General features: G+C 36.0%; 1 protein-coding gene across 6 annotated transcripts in view; it reads right to left on the reverse strand.

The window, feature by feature from the left end:
• The window catches only part of LOC145668410 (long-chain specific acyl-CoA dehydrogenase, mitochondrial-like), a 53,033-nt gene extending 38,880 nt beyond the window's left edge, over positions 1-14,153 (reverse strand). For 2 of the 6 annotated variants that reach the window (XM_081736222.1, XM_081736217.1), the window contains exons 1-3: positions 14,044-14,153; positions 4,228-4,371; positions 3,284-3,421 (exon numbers count right to left, since the gene is read on the reverse strand). In XM_081736222.1, the coding sequence (XP_081592348.1) occupies positions 3,284-3,421; positions 4,228-4,371; positions 14,044-14,138 (377 nt within the window). In that variant the 5' untranslated portion in view covers positions 14,139-14,153. Of the gene's footprint in view, positions 1-3,283; positions 3,422-4,227; positions 4,372-7,997; positions 8,647-13,846 lie in introns of those variants that run through there. The other 4 variants (XM_081736218.1, XM_081736220.1, XM_081736219.1 and 1 more) reach the window with 4 other exon arrangements.
• Between the last annotated feature and the right edge of the window lie 5,308 nt (positions 14,154-19,461).

A 19,461-nucleotide genomic window follows, 5' to 3' on the forward strand; every position in this document is an offset into this window, starting at 1 on the left:
GCATTGAAATCCCCTAATAGAATCTTCATATGGTATCGCGGGAGTTGGTCAAATATCCGTTCCACTTCTTCGTAAAAACTATCTTTTATATCGTCACCCTTATCTTCAGTTGGAGCATGTACATTTAAAACAATAATATCACACCACCGTCCCTTAAGAGTAATAAAAGAAAGTCTGTCAGTAACAAATTCAACCCGTTTAATTGCTGGTAATATTCGTTTGTGAACGAAAAACCCTGTTCCTAACTGGTGATTTTTATTTCCTTCCCCGTAAAAGAACGTAAAATTTCCGGAATTCTCAGATCCATTTCCTTCCCACCTAACTTCCTGAACTCCTACTAAGTCCATCCTGTATTTCTCTAACTCACTCGTTACAGATTTTAACGCGCCTGCCCTATAAAGACTTCTAATATTCCATGTTCCAAATCTCATGTCCATTTTCTTTTGCTGATGTCGTGCCAAGTTATCAGTCCTTGTCCGAGGCTTTTGTGAATGTTTCTGAACAAGTACCTTTTTTTACAGGATGAGGGTGTTAGCCTTACCCAAACCCCCAAGCTGGAGGACCACTCCTAGTCGTCTGTCCGCGACTGCTTATTCAGTATATTCGCAGCTAACCTCTATATCTAGAGGCCTTCTCCTCGATCCGCAACCTGAGGACGCGCCATGCCGTGGTGACAGGAACCCACGTTACACGGGAACAAGATTAACGACTTTTAAAAAAGAATTGATGACAAAGAATAGAAAATTTAAATTGGAATAGATCTAAACTAGAAGAGAAATTATTACCTGTCTCAATACAGCTATAAATAGACGATTTGGAAAATAGTCTGGTAGAAACAAAAGGAGTACATTTCCTGGCTCTACAGTAAAGAAATTTTAATGAAATGAAACCATCTAAATATTATTATTATTATTATTATTACTATTTAGCAATGGCAGTTCGTGCTTTGAATATTAGGTGGTGCACAATATATGACCTTGTTTTTCATTATAAATAATTATTATATAATTTTAATAATTATTATAAATAATTATAAATATAAATAATAATAATAATAGTTAGTGTAAATTATAATAGCGATTTCTTCATGGCATACTTCAAGCATGCAATGGAGAAACTCATTTTGTATGATTTTTAACGTACCCTTATAAATTGTTGCGTTTTCTAAATGACCCTTAAGAGTGCTGTCAAGTTCACCATTGAAATTAATTAATCCACTAAATACGCCTGGATTTGAAGAAGAGTCTGTTTCATCATGTCCTCTTAAAGCCAGTTCGAAAGGACTACAAAACTGAATCCAATTGATGATTATATTAAGCACGTACCTGTTTTGCGTCACTTTTTGATTGCGATTCTCTGGACCGCCCATAACCAGTATCTAGTTCAGCAGCAATATTCACAATTTCTAACACAGTGAGATTAATAACGTGTTTTATGAGCTGACGAATTTTCATGTTTATTATTATTATTATTATTATTATTATTTTGTCGTGCAAATGCTGGATATCCACAACCCCTTTTTTACTCCACATCTTCCCCCGCTCCGAACAACAAACACGGAAAACAAAACAAAGTATTTCTAATTTTACATCTACATAACCATTTATGCTGTCTGTAAAGTTGAGATTACACTTCCTTGTAAATGTTCGTTTCTAACTTCTAAGTACTTGCGTTATATTGAGAGTTGGAATCGGTCCTTCGACGTTTTTCACAAGTAGCTTTTCTTAAGTTCTGTTTAAAAGCGGCTCATTCAACAGAGATGTTACTGAATTCATTGTCACTTCACGCATATCAGGGACAGACACATAATTATGCAATTACAGCAACCATATTCCAATGAACAACAAAGACCGGTACACGCACACAAACATACAACACTACAAAGTACGAACAGATTCCACAATTAGATCGTGAACATACTCCCGTCCGACTCCAAATACATGATTTTTTTTTCCCGGTATGATTTATTTTGCACCAAAAGAAACCTTCGAAATACTCGCCCTCAAAGACCTTTTAGTAAGAGGGGTGCTAGCCCCTATTTAAGCAGCCGAAAGGCGTGGGTGATAGTAGGCGGAAGAGGAAAATGAAGAAAGACAACGGTTTCGTTCCGTACGTTCTCCTACATTCCCTTTGGGAGGACATTGGTTAGTCGAGTATAGGACAGGCCTAGCAGTCCCCTTTAAAATCTCACCCCTTCCCCCTTAAAACAAAACAAAATAAAACAAAAACAAAAAAACCTGCTCTCCAACTCTCTCATTCACCCATACACATATGAAAAGGAAAACATTCTTTCTATGCTGCCAAATTCCTACTCATTCAAACACTAGTGTATTAAATATTGGCACCCTCAATCTGTCTTCACTCTTCACGGGGTCGCCTTTACTGTCTCCATTGCTGCCTTGACCTTACTTGGTTGACAGAACCAATAGTTATGACCACTTGGCAATCTCGCATTTAGGTAAGGCGCAAATTTTTGTTTTCCTCCGTCTGTGTACAACTTGGAGGAGCGGACCATTCCCCTTCAGGCGAGAACCGGGTCAGCCAATATTGCCGGAGGTGGAGAATTTTCAGTTCCAAAGCGTTTAGTTTTGGAAAAAGTTATTTTTGTTTGTAGACTTGCTCGCAAAAGATCTGCCAACATATAGATCCTTATGAGGCACTATAAGGATCCTCGCATCCCCCGCAGTGACCCAGCTGGAAAGTTTGTCAAACTCCCAAGCAGAAAGCTATTAGCAAGTCCCGTTTCAATGCACTTGTTTTAAGAAAATATGGTGTTGACAATACAAGGAAAAATGATTTAGCACAAATAAAAATTGAAAATATTGAAAGGAGGTTTGTACAAACACGCAAACATTAAGAGAAACCGAGACTGCTATTTAGATAATAATAATAATAATAATAATAATAATAATAATAATAATAATAATAATAATAATAATAATAATAATAAATATTCGCTTACTTTTACAAAGTATAGTATCACTTACGCTTACGAAGTACTTTATTCATTCGTTTGTTCTTACGTCCGGAATTGAGAACATATGAATGAAAATACTAATCAGATACTACTTTCAAATTTCGATACGTAAAAACACTTAGTCGCAAATTTAAGGTTCGCATCATACAGCTCGATTATGCATGATTCTCAAAATCGGTACGAAAAAATGGAATGACAGTTGACCAACAATTTTGAATTCTTTGAACTCATATTCCACTACTTTAATACTTTCTCCTTAAAACATATACGCCAATACTCAATAAAAATTTTCCTAAAATTGCTTACTGTTCCTCAATAACAATAGCCGCATCTGCAAATGTTCCTCCAATGCCTCCTTTGTCTGATGGAACTGTGATTCCAAGAAGCCCCTGCGATCCAGCCTTCATCCAAATTTCGCGACTTAAGTGGCCATCTTTTTCCCACCTGCAATCGCCAGTACATTCATTTATTCATTTTAATTTCGTAACGCAACTATAGCAAGTATATTAACATTGAATATATATATATATATATTTACACATTCAGGAAAGTTCGTACATAAATATTTTACTCAACTATTCTGCAATTTCAAATACATTTACAACTTCTATCAGTGTCAGATAGAGCCTAAACACACACAAACGATCGCTCACCTCTGATGCGGGTAATCCTGGTTTGATTTCAGTCCACATGAATTTGTGTTGGACAACGTTGTGTTCGTGGTTCTTGTCAGTTTCTTCCGTTTCATCCCACATTTTAAATCCATCTATTATTTTGTAATCACTCATTTTTATTAATCATTCGTCTTCTTTACCCTAAAGGACATAAACCGCGGGACGCAAAAGAAAGATTGCACTTCATATAAACGTATGTATCACCGAATACTTTGGAGAAATCCAGTAACCTAGAAGCTGAGTACGATATAGAATATTGAATTGAACAAATATAATCACAATTTACTTATTTAACGACAGAAATTGACGCAAATCTACAAAAAAAATTAAGAGAAAACTTTAACACTTAATACGTGTTGTTAAGAGTTTTCTTAATTTATTACGGCATTTTTTTCTGTTACCTTCGGTAGGTTACAGATCCTTATTGGACAACAAATATTCTTCTGATGTATGATTTTTTTTAGCAAGGAGCTCGAATCTACCAAAGATAGCAGAAGAAAACAGTTTAGAAAAATTCTTAATATCAAGTGGTACATTTCGTCTAATTATATAATCAAAAATTGTTGTGTTTGGTACCTTTCTCTGTGTGGAAGGATTTCCTCTCGTACAAATCTTCTTACATTCTGTCTAAATATATCTTGTTCGGGGGAAAAAATAGAACGGCTGCCTATGTCACACAAACTGGGCATCTGTGCAGTCGGTGGACGCATAGTAGACATACTAAAACAAAATAGGAAAAAATACGAATAAAACATCTATTAGTTATAATAATAATAATAATAATAATAATAATAATAATAATAATAATAATAATAATAATTATTATTATTATTATTATTATTATTACTATTAATATTAATATTACGTATTATTTCTCGCCAATGTTGCGTACACTCAATATTTCATAATATTCATTTCAAGTAATTTGAATTAATCGTAACTTTCAGACGCTATCTACGAGTTTTTTTTTTTTTTGTTTGGTTTTTAAAATCATAATTGCCTAACAAATAATATCATTTCCAAAATACTTTTCAAATCACTGAAATGTTAAACAGAATATACTATGATTTTATTTCGGGAACATTTTTTGAAATATTGAATTATTTATCTTTGGCCACAACTAAGCTAATCGAGATTGTTCTATTTGTTAGGAAGTCCAATAGTGTCTTCTGATAAATTTTAGAAGCAATGGAAAACGAAATAAAATGAAATCTTTCAGTTTTACGTCCCACGGTTATGCCGGTTAGGCTAAAGGAGACGGTGATGATGAGAAATGAATGAAATGGTGGAATTAAGAAAGTGGGAGGAGACGGGAGAACTCCGAGGAAACCCACGCACATGGTGTTGATCCATCACAAAGTAAGAAACAATGGAAACAAAATACAAAACTAATATCAGATGATCGAATGTACTACATAGGTTCTACAAGTTACTATTAAGGGAATTAAGGAGGGGAAAAAGTGAAGGTAGAAAAAGAGCACAGAAGGAAATATAGAATACGTTGTACGATTGGCGCTATTTCCTGTTATTCTATACTGATGCTTCTCGAAAATCTTGTTTATGGTACGAAAGAAACCGTCATAATTAATCAGAAAAGGGAAAATATTTTATTTACTGAATTCGGTAGAAGAAAACGAACTTTTTCTTTTAACTTTACGCTGAAGAAGATTCACTAGTTAATATTCATTTTACTCACTAGTATTCACTAGTTAATACTTTAAAAATGTGTATGCAAATATGATTTTAAAGCTTATTGCATATCCTAAAAGATTTGCATATTTCTGCACACATTTGAAGTTACAAATTATTTTAATATTTTTAACGTTCTGAATCGATAGTTTAGTATGCATTGGACATCCATTAACAAAGTACTTTGCCTACCTCTGGAATGCTCTTTTCTAGTATTGGGAAATTATATTGTCTGTCAAGATTTTAATTTCACTCATGTACATTTTTCGACAGTTTGTTGAAACAATTAAGCATCTTGAAACTTAAGGTGCATTTCTCTACAAGTTGCTTCAAGTTGTTAAGAAAACCAAGTTCTGTCACAGGCAAAACTAGAAAACAGGTTGAAGAGAAGATTCATAAGGTGCTTAATTCAAATCCAGGATTAGAAAAGATCGTGTCAATCAACCAGTACAAGTGTTTGCATACTATTGAACAAATATTGTACAATCACTACAGTTGATGTGAAAAGACATTTTCGGCCTATTAATTTATACCAGAATAAAAATAGCAGGTACTATGGGAATTCATTTTGCAAAGCGTAAATACTGTAAATCAGTGGGTGTGAAATTAATAAGCTGTTTCTTAAGTGCATAGAAATCCGGGCTCTACTCATTGTCATAATGCATTAAAATATATTCATTTCCTCTGCATAACTATTAATGATTACGTACGCTGTCTCCGTTTATCTACATTCAGTTCATTCTAGATCGATTCGGTTACATGTAATCAGGTAGGTTTTCGCTATTGTTTGAACTATCCTTATACCATCTGCTATTAAGTTTAAATCTTCCGCATATAAAGTGGTCGGTTAAGATCATTCGGTGTTAACCCTACTTTAATTTTATAATTGTGTGTTAGAATACACAACACGAAGTTAAAGCAGTGACAGAGTTAAGGCGACTCTTTGTTTCGTACTGTTATAAATCCCAAAAGACTAAGAGTCTCTTCTTTCCATTTTTACTTTACTACTATTGTTAACAAGAGAACGTTAACAGTTTGGAGTAACATTCGCAAATGATTAATGCTGCACTAACCATTGTACGACGAACTCAGGAAAGGAGATGATAATGATTACAGCGGTTCGAATAGGAGGCCAAATAACCAGACTCACCAGACGTACTCGATTTCGTAGATAGCTTCTGATCTCATGCCCTTGCTCGTATAAACTACACAAGGTGCAAAACATCCTGCGTTTTACAAATAATAAGAGTTGATTTACTGGATTTCAAGAATAAGAAATTAATCAACATTTGAAGTGAAGAAATTAATCAACATTGGAAGCCGTGGATTCAAAAGGCTATTGTGACACGAGCGGCTAACATAAATTCCCTTCTCCATTCGCATAAATAAATTAGCATTGATGAGTTAGTAAAAAGCAAGCTGTTCAAGGTTCTGGAATCTTTCCGGTCCCGTTCTTCGCACGATTGTGCGTCGTGTCAACGAATTGGTCCAATGATTTTTAAATGTTGTTGTAACGGCAACAACGAGTGGTCAGATGGGCTTATTTAAATTAAATTCATAGAAAACATTCTTACTGCCTATTAGTGGGCATAACAATCTATTTTTGGTTGATTCACAGCCATAATTCAAAAATTGATCAGTATTACCGATAACTATTCCTGCTGGTAAATGTCTTAAATTTGTATCTCCTTAAACAACTCATCGAGTTCTCTCAGACATGTTTTTGCATCAAAAGTATGAAGTGAAAGTATTGACTGTATAAGTATATGTGACTGTATTATTCAGAACAGTAACTTTAAAGTAAAACTATCTCATTGACTTGCAAATATTCAACTGTATCATACGATTTCAACCAGTTCCAGTCATATTGGCATGCACACTTGATCCTCTAGACTGTTGAAACCTCCTACGCATTTTGTTGTTAATTTTAGTACTGCCAATGGTTTTTGATATCTATGGACAATCCGTCTTCATTGACTGCTGATAAGTGACAAGCGAAGGTTTATTTTCAGCACTTTGTGGCAATTTGGTGGCCTTGTTCACCAGATAAGTCATTCACATTACGATCAAATCCCTTTATAAACATATTTTGCACTTTTTGAGCAACGGTGTAAAGTTGGAATGATACTTCATGTAAATATTGTTTACGCTCCCGCTCGGGCTCCCTGCTGTGTTCCTACCCCGATTAAGATATATGGCGTTCATGCTTTTCAGTGGCCACCTAGTACAAGTTAATTTGTGCGTTATGCATTGCCGTTTTGATACCATATGTGCACAAACTGTATTATACTCAGCCATCCTAAGTCAATTTGCACCCACTAATAAAACTCCTCCCTTAAGAAACACTTTCTATGAAAAGTAAGAGTGAATTTGCTGCTGAGAAGTTCATATTTTATAAATATAACTACGTCTCCCATAAAACGAGATAACCCGGAAAATGTAACGTCATACAAACTAAACTTCTTTACGCAGTGTACACGTGACACTGCTACTTATTTGTATATTTCCTCCATCTAATATTAGAACGCATTTCTGTACGAATTCCCATTCTAAAGATTAATTATACGGATTCACAGATTTGTAAAATTTACAGAAGAAATTTGTAATAACATATTAATGAGTAGTGTGTAAATAATAAAAATAAGGTGTGTTCTTACCTGTGAAATTCGTATGTACGTGAAAATACATTAACGGAAGTCGAACATGGTATGCAGGTATTCGTCCATAGAGTATTCCATTTCAAATCGAACAGGGAGGTCCACACGATTATCTTAGATTTTTTTTTTTTTTTTACATATATATAAGAAAAAATGAAATCTTTGAGTTTTACGTCCCACGGTTATGCCGGTTAGGCTAAAGGAGACGGTGATGATGAGTAATGAATGAAATGGTGGAATGAAGAAAGTGGGAGGAAACGGGAGAACCCCGAGAAAACCCACGCACGCGGTGTTTGTCCACCACAAAGTTCACTTGGCGGGGGCTGGGATCGAACCCGGGACCCCAAGCACCAGAGGTGAACGCTCTACCACTGAGCCACCGCGGCCCCCTTTTTAAATAAGAAACTACATACAAAATTATTAGACCTGTATTTTATCTTTTTGCTGAAAATTTTTTTCTTCGATATACAGCTTTCCAAAATGGCTGTCCTCCTCTCGGATTGCTCGAAAAACTGAAAAACATGTCAAATTAAAAATTATATTGTAGAGAAACGAGTGTACTTAGTAACATAGTAGCAATAATAGGAACAGTATAAAGTTGTATGTTTCGGTGGAGGGCCAAAATTCGTCTATTGGTCCAATAGGAATCGCGCAATTCACTCGCAATGTTGCCAACTTTCGTGAAATTTTTGTTAACTTTAAACAATTTTTTCCTGTCCTCACGAGCAATATCAACCATCTGCTTCTAGCATCGAAATCTACTCCATAAGATCTCTTGAAAATGTAGAGGACTTACGTTTCTGATTATTACATCGTACGTTATAGCATGATGAAAAGCTCAAAATTTCATTAAGACGCCACGTTTGGGCGCCATTTTCTCAAAAAACCCACCTTTTAAAAATCTGAAGTTTTTACAACTATTGGAGAAGTACCGTTAACCGTTCATGCGGTTGCATTCCCTAACATTCGATTTTTGTACTTGAAATGTAAATATTTCCTATGGACATTTAGGTCCTATACACAAGGCGAATTGAAACGGAGTATGAAAATTTTGAGAGATGAATCCTGACATCAAATCAAGTAGAAAAGTTCCTATAAACATGAGTTGAATTCCGCTTCGTTTTCGAGTTACAGGGTTTTCAACTTGGGCCTCAAAATCGGCTCGCGACATTGGAAAATAAAATATACATTTCGCGTTAAATCAGAAACTATGTGTTAAAGTTATGATAAAGTTCAGAAAGATGATTTGAATCTATATTATGATTTTTACATGCGTTGCAATTCGGTTGGCACTGTTGCCAACTTGGTAGAACTTTTATTTGTTTTCAAATGACACTACGTGGATTTTATTTGATATTTGGTATTCATTAATGATTGTAAAACATCACATGAAGCACAATTTTCCCCACATCACCTCAGTTTTCGAAAACTTACATTAAAAGGTTTTATCTCGTGCGTTATTGATACTGTAGTTTGCAACACTGAGTATGAATTTCGCTTGACGTTTACCATCATTAGTAAAACCAAAGTCATTAGTAACTCTACGCGTCAAGTTCGAACTTGTTAAAGAAGTTCTGCTGCAGCCAGTGAACAGTTTGTTACGTGATTTGGTGTTGTGAACATCGTCCTAGAGTTCTCTGCAACCATGAAAATTGTTTTCACTGGTAACCCTTTTAAATTATGATGACACAACACCTGTGCCATGGCGTCGACCTTCGGAATTTGCTTTGTAAGTCTCTAGTAAACTTTTTTAGACCGGGGTTTTTGCATTCATTCAAATATGGAAGCATCATAGAACATATTTTATGAGCATTTTGCAGCCTCGCGTGCTCTGTCTGGGGACTGTGACGTCACAAAAATGGACGATGGGTTTAAAAAGTTTTTTCAAAAAATCCCTGACACATTACTCTTTACCCTAGAATCATGGTTTGTACCTCGTTGGTTTCGTTATGAGACAGGCTTTCGAAATGTAAAACTTACATTTCCCTATCAGAAGCGGAAAAATCTCGTCCAAAATGGAAAAAAGGGGATTTTTTAAAGAAAAAAAAATACCTTTTCCCCATTTTTCTCTTCACATGTACACGATAGCGAAATTTAGGTGGTACCATTTGAAAGGCTGCCTTACGCTGAAGAAAATGAGGTATGACTCATGTTGCTAAAGTCAACAGACATGTGTCAAAAATATCTCGATTTCTTTATTTTTTTTCATTTTTTACACATTTTTAGTCAATTACTTTAGTAAAGTATCTATAGTATTATCACTATTTATTCTTAAGTCATGATACGTACCTCGTTTTCTTTGGCATGAACCAGTCTTTCAAACGAAACCACTCGTATGTCTCTAGCATGTACCATAGTGGAGGGGCCCAAAATCGGGGGAAGGGATTTTTTGACAAAAATTTCCCTTTTTCGCGAATTTTCTCCACTTTGGTACATGCTAGAGACATGAGAGTGGTACTGTTTGAAAGACTGGTTTTGGCCAAACAAAACGGTGTATCAATCATGTCTCTCCGATAATTAGGGATGAGTCAAAAATTTTTTATATAAAAATGGGTTATCGATTGCTCACATAGGGGAAAGCTGATAGTGTTTGCACATGGGACAATATTTTTTTCCTCTCTTATTTTTCAAGATATAACATTGAAACTTCGTACAGTTATTACACATAGTATGTAGTATGTTTGAGATTTTTTAGGGCTCTGTGGGTTGACACAGGGCCGGCCAGAGGGGCCTAAAATCAGGGAAAAAGGATTTTTTTGACAAAAATTTCCTTTTTTCGCCAATTTTCTCCACTATGGTACATACTAGAGACATGCGAGTGGTACCGTTTGATAGACTGGTTCATGGCAAAGAAAACGAGGTACAACTCATGTTCCCACAATGAACAGTCTTGATGATGATGATGATAGTATAGAAATTCACTAAAAAGGTATTATCAAGGGAAAATATGTAAATCGGCTGTAGCATCAAAACTATTCATCCCAGGGCCACTCTTTGTATCTCATTCTCTTCACCATAAAGCAAAGTTCTTTTTAGTAGCATTTGCATGATCGTATCCTATACCAAAGAGGAGATAATTCGCGATTAAAAAAGGGATTTTTTTTAAAAAAGAAAATCTCTTTTTTCCACTTTGAGCGGAAATTTTCCGCATTTGATTTACTTTAGGAAAATTTTACGGACGCAGTTGGAAACACTGCTTTACTAGAAACAAAACGGAGTATGAACCATGATCCTACGATAAATAGTCTTGACGCAATAGATGATTGAGTGAAAGTCTACAAAATACCTCAAAAAAAGTCAATTTAAAAGGGGTAAACATGACATTGTAGTGCACTAGTTACAGTGTTTGTGTGAATAACAATGGAGATGTCCTATTACAGTAAGGAGCGTATTAAATGTGTTGATTATGCTAAAAGACATAAGAGTGTTGTGTACAGAAAGAATTCTCGACAAAAAATTTATTTTGTGGTAAAATATTCCACAATCTGAACATAATCCTCTTATGCCTTTTAGAATAATCAACACATTTAATACGGTCCTTACTGTAATAGGACTTCTCCATTGTTATTTACACAAACACTGTAACTAGTGCACTACAATGTCATGTTACCAGTGAAAACAATTTTTGTGGTTTCAGAGAACACTAGGACGGTGTTCACGACACCGAATCACGTAACAGTTTAGCGGCTGCAGCAGAACTTCTTTAACAAGTTCGAACTTGATGCGTAGAGTTACGAGAGGTTCTGCAATAATAAAAAAAAAGTTCTTAATATTGTGACAACTTACACAAACGTAGTTTTTATTTGACATTTTTGTTTTACTAATGATGGTAAAGATCAAGTGAAATTCACACTCAATGTTGCAAACTACAGTATCAATAACGCACGAGATAAAATCTTTCAATGTAAGTTTTCGAAAACTGTGATGATGTGGGGAAAATTGTGCTTCATGTGATGTTTACAGTCATTAGTGAATAACAAATACCAAATAAAATCCACGTAGTGTCACTTGGAAACAAATAAAAGTTCTACCAAGTTGGCAACAGTGCCAACCGAATTGCAACGCATGTAGAAACCATCATATAGATACAAATCAACTTTCTGAACTTCATCATAACTTTAACACATAGTTTCTGATTTAACGCGAAATATATATATTTTATTTTCTATTGTCGCGAGCCGATTTTGTGTCAAGTTGGAAACCCTGTAACTCGAAAACGAAGCGGAATTCGACTCATGTTTATAGGAACTTTTCTACTTGATTTGATGTCAGGATTCATCTCTCAAAATTTTCATACTCCCTTTCAATTCGCCTTGTGTATAGAACCTAAATGCCCTTAGGAAATATTTACATTTCAAGTACAAAAATCGAAATTTCAATAATTAATTCCGAATGTTAGAGGCTGCAGCCGCATGAACGGTTAACGGATATTAAATATTTAGGTACTTCTCCAATACATGTAAAAAATTCAGATTTTTAAAAGGTGGGGTTTTTGAGAAAATGCATCCAAACACGGCGTTTTAATGAAATTTTCAGCTTTTCATCATGCTGTAACGTGGGATGTAATAATCAGAAACGCAAGTTCTTTACATTTTCAAGAGATCTTATGGAGTAGATTTCGATGCTAGAAGCAGATGGTTGATATTGCTTGTAAGGACAGAAAAAAAAATGTTTGAAGTCAGCAAAAATTTAACGGAAGTTGGCAATATTGCGAGTGAATTACGCGATTCTTATTGGACCAATAGACGAATTTTAGCCCACCACCGAAACATACAACTTTGTTACTACGTTCACTCCTTTTTCTACAACAGAACTTTTAATTTGACGGTTTTCCGTTTTTCGAACAATCCGAGAGGAGAGCAGCCATTTTGGAAGGCTGTATATCGAAGGATTTTTTTTTTTCAGCAAAAAGAAAAATTTGGGTCTAATAATATTGCATGTAGATCCCATATAAAAAAATAAATGAAATCTGAGATTATGATGGGGACCAATTGTGGTTTGCCTGGACGATTTGAAATGGAATCGGTCCATAAGGTAAGCAGTGACAGATGAACAATTTCTACAACTTACAGAATAAATTAATAATAATATTGTAAAGGACCAGTATTTGAATAATCGAAGTACGTTGTATTGTTACGTCTAACACGGATCTGTACGTAAAGAATCAGAAACTGAAATGTAACATGTTGCACACATTCTTCTTTATGCAACCATTGAGCACATTGTATAAAGTGAAGGAAGGTTAAGAGTTACGAAGCGGAACCATTGAAGTGTTGAAGTTCTTACAAATTTCTGAAATTGTTACAAGTCATCAGCAAAAAAGAGTGGTGAGATGTGGTGAAAAGTAAAAGGTACGTTTTTTTAGGTTTCAAGTGAAAGGGTAAATGAAGGGACGAATCACATATCGTTGTATCGTGCAATCAGTGGTTTTCTACAATCCGCGATTACGAGTATACCCACTATCGTTGACGCCAACGTTACGCACGCACCCCTTGCTTCTGCTCGTCCCCCTGTTGCGCTCCTGCCCTGACTTGGTTATATAGCATTTGTGCTTTTTAGTGGCCACCTACCGCGGATTTTTTGTTTTTTGCACAATACTTAGAAAGTGAATCTGCATCGAGGAATGCAAGTGCACACCTCAAAAATGGTTGTTGAAGGTACAAAAGAGAATGCAAAGAGAAAGAAGTATAAATTTCTTGGTTATGTATGGATCCGTATAATCAATCTGTTCCAAACCAGTATCATGCCCAGACACAATTAACAAATGTGTTAATACACACCTAATAAATTTCTACAACTCTTTTTACAATTCATGAATATACTACGTTCGTCTACTCAAAACTTCATACCTTATAACATCAGATAATATTGTGAATTAATTATGTATACAAGGAATTTATATTGAATACCTCGCACCACTATCACCCGTATCTTAAATATATATAACTGGATACTAGAAATGTTTTATATTTGGCATACTTCTCATGCCGAGGTAAATAGTATCTTGATAAAATTGTAACATTTTTCCGTTGAATTAAATTTCTACCTAAGGCCTGCACACTCATGTTTGTTTACAAGCTTACTTCTTCTTCTTCTACTACTAAAATCAATTTGGCATGACGAATGCCAAATGCATGTCATATAAGTTTTTATAAAGCTGCTCATCCTTTTCTCATTCCGTAACGATCTTCGCAAAATATGTGGATTGCAGCGCAACGTAAAAGCTGGAATAAGGAATTGTAATGCTTCTTATAGACGATCAAAGAAAGCTTGAACAAGACCATTCAATACATCAAATTTACACGTTCAAAGAAGTATTGTTCAAAACACTTGAACAAGAGTCTCGAATGGTCTTGAAACAACTTTTAAAAGATGACAGAGGTATTAAATCATGCTTTATATACTTGTTGATAGGTGGCAGTTCAAAACCAGTGACTGAAAATATGAAAACGAAACTTCGTACTGATTTTAGTTCAGACCTGCGCATGAATAACTATAATATTACCACATCTTTCTTAACTTTCTGCACGCTAGAGACCTGCACGGGCCGGGCTTGGGCGGGCCGACTCTATTATTTGTTTGGGCCGGGCCGGGCTTGGGCGGGCCGACACTGATTTCTCTTCAGGTCGGGCCGGGCTGGGGCCGATTAATTGTAATTCTTTAATAATTATTGACATTCGTTAAACGATAATTAGAATAAAGGCAAACGTTGAAGAAGTGTGCCCGTGAAAAATGTTACAAAATGAAACTTCGAAAATTTATCGGGCCCGGGCACGACTTGGGTCAAGAATTTTAAAAAACTTATCGGGCCGGGCCGGGCTCGGGCCGAAAATCTTCAAAACTTTTCGGGCCCGGGCTGGGCCGGGCCTACGAACATCCGGGCTGGATTGGGCTCGGGCCGAAAAATTCGGCCCGTGCAGGTCTCTACTGCACGCATTTGGAATTTAATAGATTACTGGTATATTAAATCATTAGAAAACAGGTCAATTGATTTTATAGCAACTCCCTTCGAATTTCCACAAAGTATTTTGCCCCTTTTACATTTTATGCGGGTTAGATTAGCTTAAGTTAAAAGAGTAAAGTACTGCTTGGATATAAAATCCCTGTACTAAGCTTTTTAAAAATCTGATTCTTCAAATGGTGTACTGATGGTAGAATCACACTCAAAAAAAAAAAAAAAAAAAAAAAAAAACTGTTTCCCGAAATTGTGTCACGAGACAATAACTGCCATTTGATATTATTTATGCAATGGCATCGAAGACTTTAAAGAAAAGGCTGAAAACACAAGAAACCAAACGAAGCAATGATAATATATTTTTCAGCCACTGGATTTACTTTGCCCATATCTGCATCAGAGTTTCTTCAGAAACCTATTCCATATTTAGTACTGGTTAAGAATAATCCGCCAAACAAACAGTAATTTTACTGTTAAAATGTGTGAGCAGTTATGCCAACCTATGGGAAAATCCCATTTCGTGGGAGTTTTTGACCTTATTTTCTCGGAAAGGGATAATAAGCAGCATATATGGGATTTTTCGAGAAGATCGAAATTTACAGCTTGTTCATTTAGATATTGTAAAAAGTGACTAACATAGAGAAAATTAATTTTTAATATTATAGCATACTTTTAATTAGTATAACGTGGGAAATTCACACGTAAAATGGGATTTTTTGACTCTCGACATGGGATATCAGATTATTTCAGGTTGGCTCAGATTATCACTGTGTGTGAGTGCGTATGAAAGAGGATTGTTTGGGATAATAATTTCCACTGTCGGAACATGCCTGTATAATGTAGGAAACCAGCATTTTATGTTTAGAAGTATAATGTTACCAGTATCAAATCATTACAAGGGCTATAGTTGAGTTCAAAAGAGTGAATGATGGGCCTGGTCATGACGGACGTACTCTCGCGTGGATACTTTTTTACGTTCTTGCCCTTACGCTGTTAAATAGCATTCTCGATTTTAGTGTTTTTTTCACTTTCGTATATGTGGCATATGTGTGGATACGCATTTGTACCTTACGAGAAAGTCCTCGCAAAATTAACTTGCACCATGAAAGCAATTCCTACCTTAAGAAATAACTCCTGAAATACTACGTGTGAATTCCGTAATAAAATAATTGCATGTTATTTGTAATAGGATAACATGTAACCTTTTTCAGGGTACTTCTGCTCGCGAGTATATTATCAATTTGTACGCAATTATTTTTTTATTATTCCAGATTAATAACAGTACAAAACGTCTTATTAAAGCAAGAAAAATAGATTTATATTTCTTATTTGATGGACTCTTCTTTCTTAATCTATACCCGATATTCTTTGCAAGTCACGCAACCATTTTCATAGAGGGAGTTTGGCTATGGGCATATAATTTGAAGAAATCACCAACTACCGCTGTAAAAACTGTTGCAGAAGTACCGTAAGATACTGATACATGGATATTTGGATAGGGCACATACTAGTTCTTAGGTGGTCTTGACTCGACTACGATAGATCCCATAGTATTGGAGCTATGGACCATTAAAGTTCGTTTTTTCATGTTTTCGGCAGCCTGTAACTCCGAAAGGAAGCATTTGTGCACCCAGGATGGTTTATACTTGTTGTCTTATCTTGGTGTGAGGAATCACCTCCCAAACGTTGTCGGTGTTACCTTGAAACACCTCACATATATATATATATATATATATATATATATATATATATATATATATATATATATATATATATATATATATATATATATATATACAGGCGCGGATCCAAGGGGGCTTTAGGGGCTATAGCCCTCCCCTTGACGCTCAGGTATACACTGGATAAAATGGGCTTCAATCCTGCTTTACACTGGGTAAAGCGGCAAACTATGGTTAAGCTCCTCCCTTGATCATATCCTGGATCCGCCATTGTATAGGGGAGAGGAAGGGAATGGCGATCAGCCCACCTTGCGCTCTTGCATGACCCGAGAAGTTAAACTAGTGCTGGCATCTGCCTCTTGTAGCAAGGTTTCTTGTGTATTGTCGAGGAAGTTGTCAGAGAAGACTGAAGTCTACAGCGTGCTGAAACTTGTTTCTGTTGATTTTCTTATAAGGATCTGCATATTTCAACTCACAATACGTACAATTTTATGTTGTAAGATCTTGAAGTTACTGAGATTCATAAAAAAGTTATATTTACGTCTAATGCACGACACAGAGTTATATTTCAAATAAACTACGTTTTATAGTATAACCAGCTCAATTTTCAAAATGGCACAATGTTGGGAATGCCGATCAACGTGATCGATTTACCATCATGGTGATGGCCATTCCTAACAAACATTTGGAATACTTCTCTAGCCAAAAATTATAAAAGAGGCTATACCTAAGATAGGTAATACGCCTACTTGAGTGAAACACTGAAACTTTGGTATCGGTGTAACCTTTGTGGATCGTGGGTGCATGCTGACTGTACTATTGTGGACTCACCACATGGATATATCTGTGACGTGTCTTTGAAAAAACGTCAATAAAACATTCAGTGGACGTTTCTCAGTCTTTGGAAGGCGCAGTGTAGAAAAAAAAAAAAAAAAAAAAAAAAAAACGAACTGCCTATGAAACTATGTGTGTTTATTAAGCTTGTACTGTGATCGCTATTACCAACATGTGATGGGAATGGCGACCGAAGTAGGAATTTGAGTTTTTTCCATCGTGTTCCCGAGCTGAAAGAATGATCCTCTTTTTATTTTTCATACTTATTGTAGAAGGATTGCAGTACGTATTTACAAATTTGTTTCAATATATTTTTCAAATGAAACTACGTAATAATCCATTTTTCTTAGGTGATCGCCATTGCCCACCTCTCCCCTATATATATATATAAATAGATAGAGAGAGATATAGTAGATATCTATATCTACTAGATAGATAGATAGATAGATAGATAGATAGACAGATAGATAGATAGATAGATAGATAGATAATATAAACAAAATAGAGTTTGTGTGTTTCTGTCCGTCTGTCTATCTGAAGTCTGGGGACCAGACGAGTGGACTGATAGTTGTCAAATTTTGGTCACGGATACCTTGATCCAGGCTCCAGACCAAGACGAAGTGTTTTTTTTTATTTAAACCAGAGAGTCTCAGGGGGGTCACTTGCAAATTCACCAAATTCGGCTGCGGGCGGGGGTTACCGAGACATCTAAAAATATTAAAAACTGACAGATATTAGTGACAAATATTAAAAACTGACAGATATTCATATCCATATTTTCGTGGTCACTGAGATCAATAGTGACACTCCCATTGACGATTACTTTCAAAGTCAGCTACCATTATATGCGACCCGAGGGGTGCTTGTGGTGTGGTTACCAATAAGTAGTAGAAAATAACCAATATTAGTGTCGAATTCATAATTTTCTCGGTCGCTGAAATCAATGGTGACACTTCCATTAGCGATGACATTCAAACTCAGCTACCATTGTATGCAACCCGGGGGGCCCCTAACAGCACAATTAACTAGCAGGCATATGCCTATCATGTTTCCTCAGGAAAATGGGAATGTGTCCAGTATGTGTCTTATGTACCTCTGAGAGAGAAATCACATGGATGGCAAATGACAAGTCACAGTCCATGTCCGTCCCTAGGCACATGCCTGACATGTACCTGGGGAACGTGCCTATGTTCTAGGTATGTTCCCCATGTCGTAAGCGTCAATGAAACACAAAATTATTTCCCCAAAATATGTTAAATCGCCTATACGCGTAATGTGTTTACATTAAGGAAAGTCTAAAAAGCACTTTAAACTGGTAAAAAATGTACCCCAGGGTGGGCGCGAATCACTAACCTTTGGATTATTAGCCGCGTGCTCTTCCGACTTATCCACGGAAGTGATGAAGAGGACGTCGCTTATAGAGGGATAAATTGTTGAGGTCTTTTGAATTTGGCTAATCAGAGTGTTCCTTTAACCGCGTATATTCGACGATAACCGTTTGGGATCAGATAAAATCTGCTCGCCATTTAATTTTATAACAAAATGACGAGTGTCTGTTTACTTTGTTTGTTGGTTCTTCCATATTCACTTTCAAATGATCGGTGACAGTTGCCATCCAATAAAGTGGATGCGTTTGTTGCTTCTAGTACACAATTGCTTAGAAAAAGGAGCAACAAATGCATGACATAGGGGCCGCGGTAGCTCAGTGGTAGAGCGTTCACCTCTGGTGCTTGGGGTCCCGGGTTCGATCCCAGCCCCCGCCAAGTGAACTTTGTGGTGGACAAACACCGTGTGCGTGGGTTTTCTCGGGGTTCTCCCGTTTCCTCCCACTTTCTTCATTCCACCATTTCATTCATCACTCATCATCACCGTCTCCTTTAGCCTAACCGGCATAACCGTGGGACGTAAAACTCAAAGATTTCATTTCATTTTTCTTTTTGGCCGAAAATGTGTTATGTGAAACTTGTAAATGGAAAATAAAATTAATCACAATCTT

Source organism: Thermobia domestica, chromosome 13 (assembly GCF_964235325.1).
Source record: "Thermobia domestica chromosome 13, izTheDome1.hap1.1, whole genome shotgun sequence".
Lineage (NCBI taxonomy): Eukaryota > Metazoa > Arthropoda > Insecta > Zygentoma > Lepismatidae > Thermobia > Thermobia domestica.